The sequence below is a fragment of the Empidonax traillii genome, unplaced genomic scaffold (genome assembly GCF_003031625.1).
Source record: "Empidonax traillii isolate 1590-97213 ecotype Southwest subspecies unplaced genomic scaffold, ASM303162v1 scaffold244:size1524873, whole genome shotgun sequence".
Lineage (NCBI taxonomy): Eukaryota > Metazoa > Chordata > Aves > Passeriformes > Tyrannidae > Empidonax > Empidonax traillii.
The window spans coordinates 881857-901845 of record NW_020955437.1 but is presented as its reverse complement, the minus strand read 5'-3'; the positions used below and the strand labels follow the sequence as shown (position 1 = coordinate 901845).

At 37.2% G+C, this 19989-nt stretch overlaps 1 protein-coding gene across 1 annotated transcript in view; it reads right to left on the bottom strand.

Annotated features, from left to right (window-relative positions):
• COL4A1 (collagen type IV alpha 1 chain) overlaps window positions 1-19989 on the bottom strand; it is a 122418-nt gene that overhangs the window by 31567 nt on the left and 70862 nt on the right. The window contains exons 11-27 of the mRNA XM_027888692.1: window positions 19458-19493; window positions 18884-18925; window positions 17241-17330; window positions 16555-16590; window positions 16354-16413; window positions 14161-14205; window positions 13881-13934; window positions 13388-13429; window positions 12097-12190; window positions 11404-11439; window positions 9750-9914; window positions 7451-7546; window positions 6462-6545; window positions 5643-5713; window positions 1546-1737; window positions 537-705; window positions 99-191 (exon numbers count right to left, since the gene is read on the bottom strand). Of these exons, the coding sequence (XP_027744493.1) occupies window positions 99-191; window positions 537-705; window positions 1546-1737; window positions 5643-5713; window positions 6462-6545; window positions 7451-7546; window positions 9750-9914; window positions 11404-11439; window positions 12097-12190; window positions 13388-13429; window positions 13881-13934; window positions 14161-14205; window positions 16354-16413; window positions 16555-16590; window positions 17241-17330; window positions 18884-18925; window positions 19458-19493 (1405 nt within the window). The remainder of the gene's footprint in view (window positions 1-98; window positions 192-536; window positions 706-1545; window positions 1738-5642; window positions 5714-6461; window positions 6546-7450; window positions 7547-9749; window positions 9915-11403; window positions 11440-12096; window positions 12191-13387; window positions 13430-13880; window positions 13935-14160; window positions 14206-16353; window positions 16414-16554; window positions 16591-17240; window positions 17331-18883; window positions 18926-19457; window positions 19494-19989) is intronic.

Genomic DNA, 19989 nt, shown 5'->3' with positions numbered 1-19989 from the left:
CTTTACAAGCAAAAACAAGAGAAATGTAAATGCAAAGGCTAACTTTTGGGAAATAGAACCATTCTGATTATCACTCAAAGATTAACAGACTGCTGTACCTTGGGGTCCAGGGAAACCAGGTGGCCCTGGAAGGCCATCTGCCCCAGGAGGTCCAGGGAGTGATACAGTTCGTCCTGCTTCACCCTTTGCTCCTGTTAATGTAAAGCTGTGTTAAGTATAGGACCTGATGAAATTAAACAATGGAGTTTCACCTAGCCAGCAATATTAGTTCACCCATACCATTACAAGTGACTTGTTATGAAGGATTTTTTTGTATAAGATTCACCAGAAAACTAGGATGAACCTAAACCATCCTGTTTGGCCTAGAAAATTCTTCAAGAAAACTGCCCTCAAAGACTTGCAATTATACTGCTGAAAGCAAATACTGATTTAAATTAGAAAGTCTTAAATTCTGGTGATCCTCTAAGCCATACCACTTAAAGGGCATAATTTTTAAAATTTTTTTATATATTTTTTTGAGCATACTATAGCATTACCTGGAAGGCCTGGTAAACCTGGAGTTCCAGCAAAGCCTCTGTCTCCTTTGTCACCAGGTAACCCTGCAGCACCTATCCCAGGAGGGCCAGGAAAACCTCTTTCACCACGTACTCCAGGGAATCCAGGCTGGCCAGGGGGACCACGTTCTCCTTTCAAGCCAGCTGTACCCTAATTTTTGGAAAGTATAAGTGTACTTCTTGCCTGACTGGCAAGACAGAACACGTCATCCTCTCTGAATATTCTGTAACCTGGATTTAGCATGGGTGTCTGTAATGTTGAAGAAAGTAGACTTTTTACTGCTGAGCTCAATGGAAATAGAACTAGGTTCCATGTGGAATAGCACATGGAAATCATACCTAGTGTGTAATGCAGCTAACTGGGCCATGTACACCATGTTGTGGTGGATATGGGAGTAGATGTGAGCTCCACATTCACATCCACATCCATATCAGCTGAACTCTATTAGTGCAGGATTTTGAAGCATTAGTTTCTACCAGGAGAAAAATATGCTAGAACAGACTTGAATCTTGTCTTAACAATCTGTACTTGGATAACTGCATTTGTTCAATCATCTCCAAGTGTCAGCTAAATCATTCACACTAGTATTCACTACCAAGGAAAGGAAAAAAGGAATAAAACTGTTGTCCACATCTACAACTTTGCTCTATAGTCCTTAAAGTAACAAGCCATGCTGAATGCATTTGAGTCAGATCACTTTTTTGCATGACATGTAAAAAGAAATGGTCAAAATATAACTCTGAAATAGTCTGTTGCTGAAGGACTGTCTTCCTCACTATTTCAAGAAAAATGAAATCTTCCTCTGAGGAAGAATGCACTACACAAGGTAAGGACAAGATGTGGAAAAATGAATGAGGCCAATAAACATAAAGCATTATAGGGAACAAAATCATGTGAATTCTGATCTGAAAGACAGAATGTATAGGACAGTATGTAAACATAAACAAACACACAGAAGGACAACATGTAAACATCAAGAAACACACATACCGGTACTCCTTTTGGACCCGGTGGACCTGGAAATCCATCTTTTCCTGGTCTTCCCTCTCTTCCAGGTATACCTGGTTGTCCTGGGAAACCAGGATCTCCTTTTTCACCTTTCAGGATAGAATCATAAGTAAAATCTCCAGGTTCTCCTTTTGCCCCAGGGCTGCCCATAAGTCCTGGAGTGCCAGGTGGTCCCTGAAATTTTATAAATCAAGATGTCGTCAGTTGTCCTACAAACCCTTCAACTGATACAAAAGAAAACAAATATCCAGGCATTACAGTGTAGACCCAAATCAAGGGAACCACTAAGTTTTTGACTGAAGAGGTCAAATGAGAATATTTTCCAATATGCAGCAGTGTGAATCAGGAATTAATGCCGGTCTTCTTGTCTTAACCACTTTGTCATCTATAATATCACAGGTACATCATTTTAGATGGTACATGTAAACTTACACCACTTACACAAGACCTGCAGGCCATGACATTGGAAAACTACTCTGAATTTTCTGTAGACTACTCACTGGATTTCAATTCATGCATTTTAATACAGTATCAACATCAAGGTAAATGAGACTTTTTAAAAAAAGCATTTTCAGAGTTAAAGTGTCTGCCCCAACCTTTAAATGCTGAATTCTTTTAACACTGTGGAACCCATTTCCCTGATACAAATACAACAAAAGTATCCCTGCATTTCCATGAGAATGTCTAATACCAGCAGAAGCAGTACTAATACAGGAAAACAATACTATTCCAGTATGGAAAACCAAACTTAGCCAAAATTGCAGGTTTATACAAGGCCAACCCATGATTTCATTTCTTTCAAAACCTTTTAAATCAACCATAATATTCATGAAATATATTGATTGTATGCAAAATTGAATTGATTACTTTTACAAAACTAAAACATTACTTGCACAAGAGCTAGGGCTAACTGAAGGCTGAAAGCTTCTCCCCAAGTAGTTTATTCATGACATTCAGCTGATGCAAATACATGTTTTCCTTCATTATGAGCATTCATTGATTTTGTACAACTGACAATCAGGAAGTTAGTACTATCAAAATATTATGCACATGCTCAGAAAGTAGTTTTGTAAGCTTTCCTGGAAAAAAATTATCTACCTACTAATAAACTATAGGATTTTCAGAATTTCAAATTTTCCCCCATATATTTTCTAGGACTTAGGTGAACTTCTGTCATTGGAACAGCCTCTATAATGTCAAGTGAATCAGAGTACTCACTAGGGTAGTAAAGCACAGACTTCATGGACAATGTCCACTCCTTATGGTTGTCTGCTTTTCACCTAAACCTGAACCAGAGCATGGTCAATGGTAATCTTTTCATTAGTAGTGGCGTGTTCTGGATCTATGCTCTGGCATGGCTTTAAACAATATTAGCTTGCAAGGCTGGCTTCTCTGTAATTTCTCCAAACTAAACTATATGCTGGATCACCACCTGGCTGAACTTTGTTGAGCAAAACAAGCTTAAAAGCATTCAGAACAGCAGCCAGTCCTTGTCCGATTAAAGACATGAACAGAACTTAGGAGGCAATAAAAGTAAAATATAAAGGTGTGGCAAAACGTGCTGAGAACAAATGCCAGACAACAAAAAAGCTTAAATACATTAGGATGTCTTTCATTTTTTTTCACTGTTTCTTTCACTGATCCATTGATGTTATAGTACATTCAGTCATTGGGTAATACAGTGTTGTTTATTTTGGTGGAGATAGATAATGGACTCCATCTTAATGAACTTTCACTGGCTGAATTCAGGCATCTAGGCTTTATTTATACTCCGTGGAGAAAAACAGATTCCTTGAGTAACGAACTCATACAGGTGGGGTTTTTTAACTTCTGAAAGTGCCCTCTCTCTCACCACTGGTGATGAAGGGAGCTTACATAATTCCTCTGTGTTTTAAAGCCAGTGCACATGAATGTCACTGAGAAGTTATGTTACCAAAACGGTTCAGCTGAAAGGACAGAAACAGCTTTGAGGAGAAAAGATCTGGCAAGACTCAGTCTACTCACACTAGGAATGGTGTCAAAACTCATGTTATACTATAGGAACATATATGTTGAGGTATGTAATGGCCAGTCTTCGCGAACGAAGAATCGGGGAAGGTCTTTCCACCTTCCAGCCTGTGCATTGGATTTTTTAGGTGAGACACAGTGTGCGCGGAACTGAGCCCACCCTTTAATCCTGAGGTTCATCTGCCGGGGCCAAGCACGCTTGGACGGTGGCAGCGAGGTCCTCAGGACGTAGATGGATTGCCTTACAGGGCTAAGGAGCTCCATCTGCCTGGGGAGTGGCCCCTACCGGGAATCGAACCCGGGTCTCTGCAGTGACAGTGCAGCGCCTTTACCCGCTAGACCACCAGGGGCTCCCCATGTTGAGGTAGTTTTGGACAGAAAACCACAGTGTACTTAGGGACACTCAAGTAGACTCCGACAAGATCAAATTAGTTATGGTAGTACAGTGCTCATCTAGGAGTAATTTGTGCTACCTTTTAGACAAGTATTAAGATTATGGCTGTTCTGTTTCTGATATCTGGCCTTACTGAGAGTCATGTTGTTCTGTGTCAACATAATTGACAAGTAATCATATCAGGATGCTTTCACAGACTTCCTTTATTTCTTAAAAAATACTTAGCTTTCCTGCAACTAATTGTGTTTTAGAGTATACTACAGACATTTCCCAAAATCTGCATGAACAACCTGGACAGAGCACTTGAAGAAATGCTAAGTTTGCCTATGATACTAAATTGAGGGAAGCTGTTGAATCCCTCAAGGGCAGGGAGCTCCTGCAGAGAGAACTCAACAAATTAGACAGATGAGCAATCACCAACCATATGAAGTTTAACAAGGTAAAGTGCCGGATTCTGCACCTGGGATGGAGCAACCTTGAATTTCTGCACAGACTGGAGAATGAGAGGTTGGAGGGCAGCGCTGTGGAAGGGAACCTGGGGGTCCTGGTCGATGACAAGTTGAATATGAGTCAGCAGTGCCCTGGCAGCCAGGAGGGCCAACCACATCCTGGGGAGCATCAGGCAAAGCATCATCAGCCAGTCAAGGGAGGGCATTGTCCTGCTCTGCACTGCACTGGTGCAGCCTCATCTTGAACATTGTGTGCCGTTTTGGGTGCCACAATATAAAGAAGACATTAAGCTATTGGGGAGTGTCCAGAGAGGGCCACAAGGATGGTGAAGGGTCTGGAAAGGAAGCTTTACAAGGAGTAGCTGAGGTCACTAGATTTGTTCAGCCTGAGGAAGAGGAGACCAAGGGGAGACCTCACTGGGGTCTTCAACACCCTCACAAGGGCAAGCAGAAGGACAAGTACTGATCTCTTCACTCTCTTGACCAGTGAAGAACCCAAGGCAATGGCATGAAGCTGAGTCAGGGAAGGTTTAGATTAGATATTAGGAAAAGAGTTTTCACCAAGATGGTATTTGAGCACAGAAACAGGCTCCCCAAGGAAGTGGTCACAGCACCAAGCCTGACATAGTTCAAGAAGCGTTTGGACAACACTCTCAGGCACATCATGTGATTCTTGGGGTGTCTTGTGCAGGGGCAGGAGTTGAGCTCGGTGATCCTGATGGGTCCCTTCCAACTCCACTTATTCTATGATTCTATTACTCAAAATTCAGAAAAACTGCCACAGTAGGCTGCATGCTAATATTAGATTGCTTACGCTACACTAGATGGCACTGTCTCTCTCTCAATATGTATGTACTAAAACAGCTAAGAGTTATTGGAACAATCCACAAGAAGGTCAGGGAATCTGGATCTGTTTTCTGTGAAATCCTAATCTTAACCCAACTCCACTGCTTAGCTTGCTCAGACAGATGATTATGTGTCCCACTGAGTTCACATGATAAGCAAAACCAGAAATAAAATCAATATCTGACAGCTCTCTTTTAACTCTCATAGTTCAACCCCACTGCTTCCTACTTTATTTTATTAGGTATAGTTAATTTTATTATCTCATCATTGCACTGGTCTTTTTTTAAACAGAACTGTTACACAACCATGCTGATACATTGACTATCACGTGTTTTGAGATCGCATGCCTAGTAAGATGTAGTATTTGTCAAGACATTACTTACAGGTACCCCTGGAAGCCCATCAAGTCCAGGTAAGCCTCTTTCTCCCTTGAAACCCGCTTGACCCGGAAAACCTTATCAGAGAGATAAAAAATATAGTTTTATTTACTACATGCTTTTACAAACAGCTCATTGTATGTGCATTCTTTGTGACCCTGAAAGTGTCCCATTCCATCCCCCATTCCAGTTATATCAACATAATGCTGCTAAAGTCAGTGAAGTTTTCTGGATTCATGTGCTCATGTGTTACACGTCAGAGTTCATAAACTCAGAAGCTGATGGTTCATTTGACTTTGGAATGAATTCACCTTATTATTGAGACTTATCATGTAACCAATGCAGTCTTGAAACTACCTAACCCATACCAATGTTCCTGAATAGCCACATGAGAACAAACATGAGGTATAATATATTTTTTTTGCATGTGGCACTTCTCTTACATAGAAGAAAAAAAATTAATTTTTTGGGACACAGAATTTGATGCTGGAATTGGGAACGTATATATGAGTCACTGTCAAGCCTGAGCACATAGGCAAATAGTTCCCACATTATTTTTCACTTTCACAGCCATCTGTGAAAATATTTGGACCACAGTTTGCAAAGACTCTTCACTGTGGCCAGTTTCTGCTTCCTTGGTAATTCTTGTTGATTATTTTGGAAATTTGAATCCAGGTCAAAAATAGGACCCCATTTCACCCTCCTTTCATTAGTTTCACAAACAACCTGATTAGTGGGACAAAAAGTAGTTAATTTTATCATGTATGCTGCATTTTCAGAATTTAACCTATGTACTTCATTTTCAGGTAGTTAATGAGTTTTTACCTGCTGGACCTGGTGGCCCTTGTGGTCCTGGAAGTCCAGGAGGTCCTACTTTATCACACAAGGTACAGGCTTCACCTTTGTCACCTGAAAAAAACAAAAGAACAAAGCAAATGAATAAAACCAAAAAGATTCAAGATAACTGCAAGCAGGTGGATTCAGGGGCAAATGTCAATTTAGTACACTTCATGTAGAAAGAATAAAAATAAATGTGCTACTACTAATTACATGCTTCAAAGAGAATTTCTCAGCAAATCGATGTTCAATATTCTCTAAATTTTCTAAAGGAGTGGCATGAAAATCAACATAAAGGATAATATTTAACAGAACAGGCTGAAGAGGATCAAAAAGAAGAAAAGAAATATTTAGTGGTTAATAGAGGAAATAAAAAGATTAAAGCAGCAAAAGGAGAACTTCTATAGTCAGTGTAATTTTGCATTTTTAGAAAAGCAGTAAGCAGAATAAGATTAGGAAGCATCAATCACCACACTGTGTAAATGAGTATAACTCATTTTTTTAAATGTCCATTTATTCAGTGCTGTTAAAACACATGGTTGACAGTCCTATTTATAGATGTTATAATTTTATCTTCAATTATATTCATGGCAACGATTCATAAATCATTTTCATTCCCAACTCATCTGCCCCTCTCTAATTCTTCATCTCAGAATTCGCATCTTAAATTGCAATGAACAGCTGAATTTACACTTCATGTCCTTCTTTACAGCTCGTCTTTCAGCTCCATGCTATCCTTTATCTCTTTCCAGCAACACATAGGCTAAGTGAATTATAAGAGAAGTTTGTGTCACCCAACTGGAAATGTTTGTAAACAACATCTTTCTTGTATTCACCAGAGGCTCAAGAAACATCTTCCATGCCCATGAACTATTTTTTTAACTAACTTTAGGTATACTTTCTCTTGCCCCAGACTAATTTGCCCAGCCCCTCTACATACCTAAGCTCCAGGGTACTAAGATTTAAAATATTATTACCTTTCTCCCCCATTTCTCCTGGAAATCCATCTCTTCCTGGGAGTCCAGGACTACCTGGTGCACCAGGTTCTCCCTGCTGGCACTGATCAATTCCATCTGCAATGGAAATACAATAAAGAATATTGTTTTGACAATTTCAAGTTTCCATTAAAGGGTTGCATTTATGCACTGTCATAGCTGAAATGTTTCCTATGAAGAGTGATAAGTAAGGATAGCACTTTACCCTTTTATTTTAATTACTTTGAAAAATTTAACTGGGAGTCTGTATTCTGATTCCATATATAATGTTTAGGAAACCCTGAGAATTACAGAGAAAAGACAGGCTGTGCCATAATAAGGTTACAAACAACTTTCACACAAAATCTATTTTCATAGTACGCTTTGGCTAAGAAAAGTACTGTAGGTGAAAAACTATTGTTTTGACCCTAAAGAGAATGGAGAGTATTGATGTGCTGAAGAAATTAATTAACTGGGGTTTTGGTACCCTGACTTCTGTTTTTAACATTTTAGGAAACTTTCTAGGTCAAGAACAGCTTGTTAACATCATTTAACTTCATCATGCCAATTAAGCTTCCTGGAAACAATAAACCTCATATGTTGGGAACTGAAATGGGTAACAAATAAGAATATTTTTCAGGCTTGATATGAGAATATAAATTATGCTGCCTCTGTTTGAGGATATGACACAGGTTCTGGCCCAATATATTATGACATCACTTTGGCCAACGCCAGTAGTCAAAATGCTAATGTGAAGTTTGGAAACAACACTTAAATAAAAACAAATTCTTTCCCATTATGCACTTGAAGAAAGCTAAAGAAGTATCTTGGGAAGGAAATGAATAAATCAATGACTGAAACATGTTGCATGGAAAACAGAAATTGCTCTTATCTTTAGGATGAGGTAAGATTTAGCTGTTTAACTCCATATTCTACATGCTGGATTTTGTTCTGCTTCATTGGCAAACATGGCAACAACAAGGTATCTTCAACAGTTTTCAAACAAACTATTTTTGGTTTAGCAATTCCATAGAGAATAATATTTCTTTCAATAGCTGTAAGGTACCTAAATTATTGTAATAGGGATACAATTCTGGATGTTGAAATGGCAGTTTAACTCACAATATCAGTATCACCTACAGCAAAAGTTTTATTTCCACAAAAGAGTTACAAACATCAGTTGTAAAGAGCTAATTATCATGGACCACTTCCACATGTACTTCTGTTATTGCTTCATTGCAGAAAAAACTAAAACATTTTTCTCTTTGAAACTGCTTTATCATAATCTCATAAAACATAGCTGTGTAATGTTGTTATAATTACTACTAATATTATTATATATTTGTCACATCACTAATAGCTTTTCATTTACCTCTATAAAGTATGTGTTGATCCTGACCTGTAGGTGGCATCCCTTCCTGTGCCTGGAGGGTTGGAAGTAGATGATCTTTAAGGCTGCTTCCAACCCCAGCTTTTCTATGACTGCATTCTCCCCTACCATAGTTTTATTTTACAATAAAAACTTCTGGCAGATTAGTTTTCACATCTGTTCAGTTTGTTACAAAGACTGATACTGCAGATCTGTGAATTGTGAGATTGAACAGCTATCTTTATATAAGAACAATATTAGTATCTGCTATTTTCTTAATTGGAAATCCACAAGGATATCAAGGTTGGTCCAACAGGACAAAGAATAAACCAATATATATTAAGGTCAATTGTTTGGTTATATTGCAACAGTCCACAATGAACTCTGAAGAAATTTTTAAAAACATTTATTTATCAAAGAATCCTTGTCCCAGTAAGGAAACAAGTGGCCTCCTGCATTGTGGATCAACTTTTACTTGGTCCATCAACAACTCAGATATGTTTCTTCCATGACATAGATACATCCTGAAGGGAGCCCCCGGTGGTCCAGGGGAAAATACACTGCACTGTCACTGCAGAGACCCGGGTTCGATTCCCGGTCGGGGCCCCTCCCCGGGCAGATGGAGCTCGTTAGCCCGTAAGGCAATCCATCTACGTCCTGAGGACCTCGCTGCCACCATCCAAGCGTGCTTGGCCCCGGCAGATGAACCTCAGGATTAAAGGGTGGGCTCAGTTCTGCGCACACTGTGTCTCACCTAAAAAATCCAATGCGCAGGCTGGAAGGTGGAAAGACCTTCCCCGGTTCTTCGTTCGCGAAGAGACTGGCCATTATAGATACATCCTGATCATAGCATTTATAATCTTGTCTCTTTTTTGGTTTTTTATGTGCATTATTGAGAATTCATTGTGAAATGCAAGGTAGGGCTTTACCCACCTGTTACGCCTGGAGGTCCTGGTGGGCCAGGCAACCCTGGGGGACCTGGGAAACCATCTCTTCCAGGCATTCCAGGTGAAGGGAATCCTGGAGAACCCTTTTCACCTTTTTCACCTCTCTCTCCAGGGACACCAGGTGATCCTACCCTGTCTGGAATTGGTCGACCTTTGGAGAGAGTAAAACATATATGAAAAAGTGAAAAATTAAAACACAGCAACATTATCAACATGTTAGCTTCCATGGCGTTTCAGAGCAAAAGAAAAAAGGAACTGTCTTTTAATCACTGGTGATTTATACAAAATTGAGATTATATACTCACTACAGCTGAGTTACTCACTTCTGTTAGCTCCCTGGATAAACACATCTACTCTCTACCAAGTGCCTTCCTGAGATTTAGCTGAATTCACTTTTGCTGGATAGCAAATAGTGTCAACACAGGAGTCAGCTTAGCTATTACACTTTGAAACTATTACACATTTCGTTACTTCATAATAAACCAAATCTTAAACATACCTAGAAAGGGAGAGCATATCTAATGACTTCAGTAAATAAGTACTCAACAATGCAAGCAGATGTCAGGAGCATTATAACCAAAATCGTTTGTAGGAATAATAAGCAAACAACAGCCAATAAAGAGAAGCAGTTAAAGAGACAGAAAAAACTTAAAGATCTCCTTTCAGCTATTTGTACAGTCACACAGGTCTTCATACTGACTTATTTCAGTTCACAACTCATCGCTAGACTTGATCACTAAACTATTTTGGGTCTTGTGCAACGCTGCAGGAAAATACGAAAGTCACAGAAATCTCCATTTCTGTAGGGTAATGACAGACTAAGAGCTATAATTATAGCCTGCAGTATATAGCATCTCCACTCTAAACTGTGAAAAATTTCCTGGAAACTATCTGACCCTGGCTCACATTAATTTTATATTTAGCTCACTGTCAAAATAGAAAATGAAAGCAAAGGAGGTAATAGTACTATTGCTGCAGGATGTGCTAGAATTGGGTTTCCATGGATTATTTGCCTAATTTTTAAAAATCAAATGTCATAGTTTATTTCAAACACATACTTGTACGCATATACATAAAAGCAGTGTCATCATGGATGTGAAGATGTTAAGACTATGAAAAAGGCAATGTTTGCAGGCAAAAGAAATAACTTTTATTGATCAAGTGACATAGTCAAAAAAAAGAAGGAAGCCTTCAGGAATTACTTTGATCTAATAAATAGTACTATTATTTCTCCCTGCAAACCCTTTCTTACTATATTTATGCAAACACATATGAAGTGAGAGCAAAACAAATGATTTACATATGAATATACATACTCAGGTATATATGCACACACCCACACACACATTCACATTTAACAAGTCTTCTTGCCCAAAGGAGCCATACTCTCTGGGCTATCTCTGATGAACTGTGTACCCTACTTTTTCTGTTTCAGCAGAAAGTTACCAGGGCTCTACAGAAAGAATAAGACTGAATCACATCAAAGACACAAGAAAAGGGTCTACAGGGATGATTGGGCTGCTGGAGAAGTCACTGCTTGGTGTTTGGTAAGGAGCAGCTAAGGAGAATATCTCTCAGGACTCTTCACCCAAGAAGAATACATTAAAAATGTGAAAAAATCAGTGATCATAGTTTCATACCTGGAGGTCCTGGGATTCCTTGTGCACCAGGGAAACCTTTAGAAAGAGAAGTTTTCAATTAGCCAATGAATTCAGCAATGCCAATGAGAGTGAGCTTTTAGCCTATATTATTTAAATTCACATTCAAGCTATTATATTCTGAATCAAATTTGAAGTTAAATAATCTATACATATCTGCAAGCAAATTATTCAGGGAAAAGACCCTGCTGTGTGCAAACTTCTCCAGTGAATTTTGTTAAATACTCTAAGGTCTGTAATGGGGAAAATGGGAAAGGGTATGCTTGATTTTCTGTTTCCTGAAGACTTTTTAAAATTATGCAAACCAATCTTAAGATGAAAAATTAGCTATGGACTTTCATAAAGAAGTCTCAAGATTCTCTGCATTATTATCCTCTATAAGTTTGTGTTGATTTTCATATTTCTTAAATAATCTCACTGGATTATTTAACTGCATAAAAACAGATTCTTGTTTTTTTCCATCTATAACTGAAAGACAGTCTTAGTTGAGATGAGAAGCAGAAGTGTCCTATAAGCTACTACAAAATGTAATAACCTGAAAGCAGTTAAATAAATAACTGGAACACTACACTGTCATATGGAGCTACCGAGCTCACAGACATACAAATCTAATTTCCTTTTCAGCAAGAAAATTAAAAGTATAACTCAGTCAAAAAGATAAAACAAAATACATACCTTTTTCACCTTTTTGACCTTTCAGTCCAGGCAAGCCTGAAACTCCAGGGTCTCCTTTTTCACCAAAGGAATCTATTGGTCCAGCATCTATCATCTGAATCACAGGACAAAGACTAGGACACTAGAAACGTGCAACTGTGCCTTCATTCGTATCTCCCCCATCTTGATCTTATGGTACAGAGGCCATTTGGTTTTATAACAATTTTGAGCAGTTGTGGTTATATTTGCAATTTCAGTCATAATGTAACAACTGCTGTGAGAGGGCTGTAGCTGCTGAGGAATTACCCGAGAAAATAAATATTTCCAATTCTACCAAAATTCCTCCATAGGAGGAGTCACAAGATTAAGTGGAGAGCTTTTATAGCATCTTCCTCAACAAGAACGATGCCAAAAAATCTCAGCATGGTCTAAGGACTGACCTATTAAGTTTGTATTACATTTAATTTTAAAATATTATGTTAGCAATTTCTGCTAACATTGATCTGAGCGTGACACGTAGGATACTAACACTTACAATAAAATATTCAGGAAGCATGTGCAATTTTTCAAATCAAATTAGCAAATGTTGGGAATTTTTCCCCATGTTGGGGAACCAGCAACCTCAATGATCTATTTGTTGCTGACTAACCCCATTTTTTAACTGAAGTGTTAAAAAAATTACAAACTGTTCTCCTGCTTTCTTCTTGTGCATAGGGGCTGATCACTGCTCAGGGACTCATTGGTCATGGTGAGCAATTATATTGTGCATCACTTGTCTTTCTTAGGTTTTATTCCTCTCTCTCTCTTCTTTTTATCTCCCTTTTCCTTATTATTATTATTATTACTAATACTACTACTATTAGTATTATTAACTTTGTTTCAATTAATACTCAAGGCATGGGTTTTACCTTTTTCCAGTTCTCCTTCTCATCCCACCTCGGGTAGGGGTGGTGAGTGAGGTGGCTGTTTGGTACTTAATTGTCACCTGCAGTTAAACCACAACCAACTGCAAAGCTGACAGACTTACTCTTTTGAACTCTCTTTTGGATATTTTATTGATTAACAATGTTTATAATTTTCATAGTCCAAAATGTTTGAAATTCATAGTCTTCAAGAGCTCCTTTCCCAAATTTCAAAGATACTTTAAAACAGTGTATTCAGTTTTTTTCCATTAAGAAAAAATAAGGATGTGACTGATGAGAATGAGATCTGAACATGCATAGTCTCTCTTTTTTCCCCTCATTGTTTGAGCCCTTTTACTTATTTAATTTTATTTTAAGTTTAAAATAAAACACAAATTTATTTTACTTACTCTTCCTGGGGGTCCTGGAAAACCTTGATCCCCTTTCTCACCCTAAATCAAAATAGAATTTACATTTTAAATCCAGATCAGATTTTTTTTTCCAAATAAATTGGATTTCCTCAACAAACGAACAGTTCAATACAGGTTCATACAACTTCCAAGTGATAAGTACCTGGATCACTATAACAAGCAGTATTAGTAGGTAGGTTGTTTGCAGGCCTACACTGTTTTGCACGATGTAAAGGGAAACTGCAGTTTTTAGGGATGTACACTTGAACATATACTGGCTGGGCAAAGAGCTTGTGAAAATAAAGCCTGCATTAATCAATTCATATGAGATCTAAATCAGGTCTACCAACACTAACTTAATTTCGACTTCTGTTAGACTCTGAGTGATGACACAGCTTAGCAACATTCACTGCTTTATGTGCAGTCATCGCTTTACTGCACATCTACCTTAACTCATTCTGTGTGAAGGGAATCAAAAGCTGCTACTACGCACCTTCGCACCAGGTTCTCCAGGTCGTCCTGGAATCCCAAACCCACCAGGCAAACCCTGTGTGTAGAAGACAGCAAAACCAGAAGATAAAAATACAGATGGATCTTAGCCGCGGCAGCATCAAAGCTTTAAATTTTCAAACCAGACACTAATTCACTGAAAGCAAAAACTTTAAGTAAACAATTCAGAAGGCTAGAAAATCTCAACCCATTTTCATACACAGACAAATACACATTTGTTTTGAATGCAAAAAGCAGTACCGGAAATTGAGTAAAATACATACAGGTTCTCCTTTCGGTCCTGGTTCACCATCTTTTCCAGGCTTTCCCTGTAAAACACAAAGTTCCACTCTGCTTAAACAGACAACCAAATACATGACATTTCTAAATACTGTGGACGAAATACTTGAACAAAACAATCATTAATGCAGTGCATTAATCCAAATGCGCTAATGCAGCTAACAGAGCAGATGATACAAAGGAGGCAAATTGTGAATGCCTAGTTCTTATATTATCCAACACCCTACAGGATGCCAAATTCAATAAAATCCTGCAAATCTATTCCCAGATCCAGGAATAACACAGTGATTTTCCTGCCAAGGAGACTTCAAGACAAAAATATCTCAACAGCACAAGAAACTGGAACCAGATTTCATAGCAATCCCTTTCTAGGTATATATATACACTTCAGCTTCACAAAACTTACTCATAGACATTAGGTAGTTCAGTTTCAGCAGAAGGCTTGGAGAGTATTAGGTCCTGTGGTAATTAGATCATGTGGTACTCTAGTGGTAAAAAACACTTTCCTTACATTGAAAGCTATAATTTCAAATCACGTGGAAGACGATAAACTAGAATCCAAAGCTCCCTCCTCCAGAACAAAATTATTACTTATTAGACCACTGTGTTAACCTACAGAGGGGATTAGATTCCCTTGAAGTAATCAACAGATACATGACAAATGACCCAGATGGACTAACTTACTTTTCAGAATTCCCTTCCTCTTCCTCTGCACCAGAAAAGGACTGGCATGTCGGCTTGTAGCCTAATCCACTGGAAGCTGGCTTTTATCTGGCGTCCCAATTCTTAGATTGTATGTGTAGCATAAGCAGTATGAATTTGTCCCATAAACTCAAGAAAATGTATGTACTTAATACACGAAGTAATAGTGCATATAGTTCAGTCTAAAAAGTAATCCCATCAGTTTAGGTCAAAAAAATTCTGTCTAAAACACTGCAATTGAAGGATAACGATACAACAAATACGAACAAGCTGCCACCATTGAAATGTGCAACTATGGTGTCTTATAAAGAAGGGCTACAAGTAAGTTTTAATGATTAATTAAAACTATTATCTGCAAATCCAAGAGAGTCTTCAAATGTACATTGTGATCAGAATTAATCACATGGTTTAATTCTATTTCACTAGAATATTAGATCTTAACATCTGGTCATCTTTCAAGACTTATCTTAATTTCAGAAGTAGCTGTGATTTCCTGAAGAATTATATATAAAATTTCTCAGCAACTTTGTTCAGGGAACTTTACAGAAAATGAAAAATATATATTTGAAAAATTCAGATACTCTAGTTTCCAAAGCCAACACTTCTCCATTCTTCCAGTTTCAAGCTCTCATTTACAGTAAGAATAAAAATACATATGTGATGGCAAAGATAATTCCATCATATATCTTTACTAATAGGATAATAGAACATCTGACCTTGAAGTTTGGTAGAAAGGGAGATTTTTCTCTTTTTCAGAATGAAGTACAATGCCTATAGAGGTGCTGGACCTAATAGTTTAGGAAGACCCACAATTTGAGAAACTTTTAACACTTTAGATGCATTTGAATGCAAAGGTACAATTTTACTACCAGCTCAGCTATGAAAGATACTGCATGACTCATGCAGATGATGTATGGATGAGATTATGATATAGGTTGGATTAGGCAAATGTAATAGACATTATGGCCTCAAGTATCCAAAGTCAGGCTAGAAACCAGCAAACAGAAGTATTTTAGTCACCTAAGCCTTTTTCTCTATTCATTGTTTTTGCAAGGAACTGTACCTTTAGGCTAAGCATGCTTATTTTGTTGATTGCATGTGAGAGTATTTGAAATAAATTCAACATGTTCCATTTAGCTAAAGTCGCTTCAAAAAGAGTGATATGTTTTGCTTTGCTTTTTCTTCTCTTCTGGAATGACTTAATTTTGCTTTAGTTGGGATCCATGGGAGTTTTGCCTTTGCCTTCAGCACTACAAGCTACTGTTGAATGTCTTTAGTTATCTGAAACACGTTACGTTCAACTGCAATACTAATTTTACCGCATGTTGTTACTACCTTCATTTGTACACCTGTCCTACAGCAAAACTTGCTTCTATGAAATATACCAAATTTGCTCTTCAACTAATAGTTTAATCAGCTCATGGAAAAAATACAATAACTGCAATTATGGTATTGATAAAGTTCAGTATACTTACACGTGGACCAGGCTTTCCAGGTTCACCCTTTTCTCCTTTGAAGCCTGAGCCTGGCACTCCCTGGAAAACAAATATTCACCAGATTAAAAATACTGCCAAAGTAAATTTACTTCTAACTAATAGCTGTAGAGATATTTAGTGCCATTATCAGATTCTTTACAATTTTTTATAGTAGTAAAAAAAAAAAAACACATTACTTACTGGGATTCCCTGTTCACCCTTTTCACCTGGATCACCCTAATGAAATTATTAAAAAACTATGGATTAGTAAACAAAACCTTAACCACTATTCATTTAGGTTGTAAATAATTCTTCATACCAGCAAAAGCACATTTAATCCTGTTCTCCATTTCAAGAACTATGCCTAATAGTTTGATGTGCAAGAATTTTGACAAACACAAAATGTGAATCCATTAGGCTAGTTTATTTTACTAGTGTATATTTCTTAGACTGTTTCATTCAATAATTGAAAAATTCATTAGCACTCAGATTTCATAAATGTGATTCTGTATATGAAAAGTCAAATATAATTAATTTAAACACTATTTACTTCAAACAATACTTACTACTTAATTCAAACTTTTAGAATATTTTTATAATATCCTGTGCTTATCAATCCTCCTTCCTTAGAAAGTTGTCTGCTGTACGAATTACTTTTTTTATGCAATTACTGATGCATTTTTCATTTATCATATATTTTTAGAGAGACTTCTAGAATGACATTCAAAATTCATGCACGAAGTAAAACAGGAAAAAATTTTTGAAAAACTTGCTCTAGGTGAATTCATTTTTTTTTCCTGTTTCACTTTTGTTTGCTAATTCCTACTGATCATATTTTAATGAAGAGTATAAGAAGTCATTTAACATTTAATCATTTAACATCTCACCTTTTCTCCCCTTATGATTTCACTCCCTTTTTCTTTCATATGTGGTGCTGGTCCTGGAGGTCCTGGGGGGCCCCTTACTCCTTGTTCTCCCTGTCAACAGCAAATCCAGGATAGTCCATTGAAAACAGTATGACTCTAAGATCAAACATTATGAAGGCCAATAACATTAAAGAGAACTGCCACTTGCTTTTAAAAATATAGCTGTGTTTTTAAAAAATTTTTATTTCAGAAAAAGCAGTGAAAGGATTACATACATAGTTATAGATAGAGAAAGATCTCTTAATCTGCTCTTAGGGTATAGATTGATCAACACCAAATATCAGGAGCATATCCAATTAATTACAGCAATAGTAAAAAAGTTTTTTAGTGCTTCCTTTTGGAGGAAGGAGTTTAGGAGGAAAGAGATCAGGTACAGAAAGTCAGCGACTAAAGGGAAATGTTAGTAAAAGTTTATAGTGTTCCATCAGCTTTACAACTGTCCATAAAGGTCAACTTCAAGATGATAACTTTGGATCATACTTTTTTAGTATGTATGCGTCCATTGCAGGGTCAGAATCTCATCTCCTCATATAATGCAAAAGCACTATCTTTTACAGTAAAATACCTCCCAAAAGGCTTGATACATTTCTGTCAAGCAATAATGCACAGCAATACCATTAATCTTTTGCTAAAGACAAACCTGAGGAGTACAGGAAATCTTCACATACTTCTGTGACCAACATTTTTCAGTAAATTTCATGATAGCAGCATAATTTTAACTACGTTATGACACAAAAATTCTATCCATTGGGAATACTGTGGCTCAAAATATGTAAATAAGGTGGTAAATTAAAAAAATCAAACCTATCTAAGTAATATAATTTACTTATACTCCAAAAGCCCTTTGTCAGTGACAGTCATGAGAAGCTTCTGGAGAAGTGCTCAAACATATTATGAATTTATTGAGTAGCCCTTGACTGCATGCAGTTCTTGGCTCCTCGAAACACAACATAAGGCACTTTGGCTCAGACGTATCAGTGTGAGTGAGAGGTGACAGATTAAACCTGACATGTATTACCTTCCACTTGATGCTGAGTAAGAGAATAAATGCAATCCTGGAGCACATCTTTTGGCTTAGATTGATTCAAAAGTAAACCCATCCGTGTGCTCTGAAACCCCTTTCTGGTTGTGGTAAAACACAGTAAAAGGGAACAACTGAAAGATCTGCTTCAAATGTATACACTACCAAACCAAACTAAGGCAGACAGGCCCACAAGAGTCCTATCACAATGAATTATGATCTTTCTGAACAGCACATTAAATCTAAACCTTTGGAATTAAATTCATTTCAAAAAAATCTCATATGACTCCTAATATACAGAATAAATGGTTCCAGATCTGCTTATTTCAAATCGAAGTAGCTTTCAAGTCACAGCTGGAAAACAGGATAATGACCTAAATCAGGTATAACATCATCATTAACAAATTCTGTAACTGTTCATGACTTTCATTCATTTAGGTATAAGTTACAGATTTACTCAAGTCTTCTAAAAATTACTATGCTTATTTTCTCCATTGATTTATTCCAACAGTTTTCTTTATTTAAAACATAGTATCAAAAATATTTCTGACAGTTGTTCACTAGAAGTTTACAAGAGACGTACCTTTTCACCTTTGGGACCCTGAAAGCCCAAGCCCATGTAGCCCTGAAAATGTAAGTTATACACACTTAGTCAATTTTTATCAGCAGTGCATGCATGCATATATGTACACATATGAAAGTATTTTGTACCTATCAAACACTAAGAGAGAATATAAAAGACAGAATATGTCTTTATAATGCATGTGTGAAATAAATAAATAATCATGTCCTAACCTCCCTGCTTTTTTTAGCCATGTCGCAGCAACTTGCGACAAAAAATTGAAATTTATCAGATAATTTTATTGTCAATATGCTCTTTTTTCCAACACTTCAGAGAAAATTTTTGCAGTCTAAAATGAATTCAAATAACCATTGAATGTTGTAATTACTAGTGATTTCATCAAGTGAAATAACAGACAGAGAAGAATTTGAAAAAAAATGTTAAAAATCTCTCTTTGTGATGTCCATTAAGACATAGAAATAGACCCCAAAGTGTAAAAAACCCCACTCCTTTAGGATCACTAGTTTCCAGAGTTTTGGGGATCTGGTATGCCAAATAAACAGATAGATTTAATATTTATAATAAAGAATCTTACCTTCTCACCTGGGAGTCCCGGTGGCCCTGGGGGACCCTACAAGACAAAATATTTTAGCATGCACGTGCATATAGTACAGTAGGTGGAATAATGCCTTATTCTATGAAAAGAGTAAAAAGGCATATCTTTTAATTAAACCAAGATAAAAAGGCTTTTTCTGCTACCATGCATAATTCTTAGAATAAAAACAACTTAGAATAAAAAATAACAACAAAGAGAATCTGTCTGCGATATCTCATTAATTACCATAATAACAGAAGTTGATATCCTGCTTCCATGGTACTCCTCACTGCAGCTACCCATAAGAACAATCTCAGTAAACATTTGGGTTTAGGTCTGGCTGCTAGGTTTGTAGTTTATTTTTTATAAATTAAGCTGAAGAAGAGAGGACAGGAGGAATCACAATTACGGTCCCTCCTCCACAGAAATACCCTCCAAGAGTCCAAGAAGACGACTTTAGGAGCAACTGTTAATGAAAACCTATGTTGCCTACTAATTTCTGCCATGATAGAGTTCTGGAAGCTAAACCACA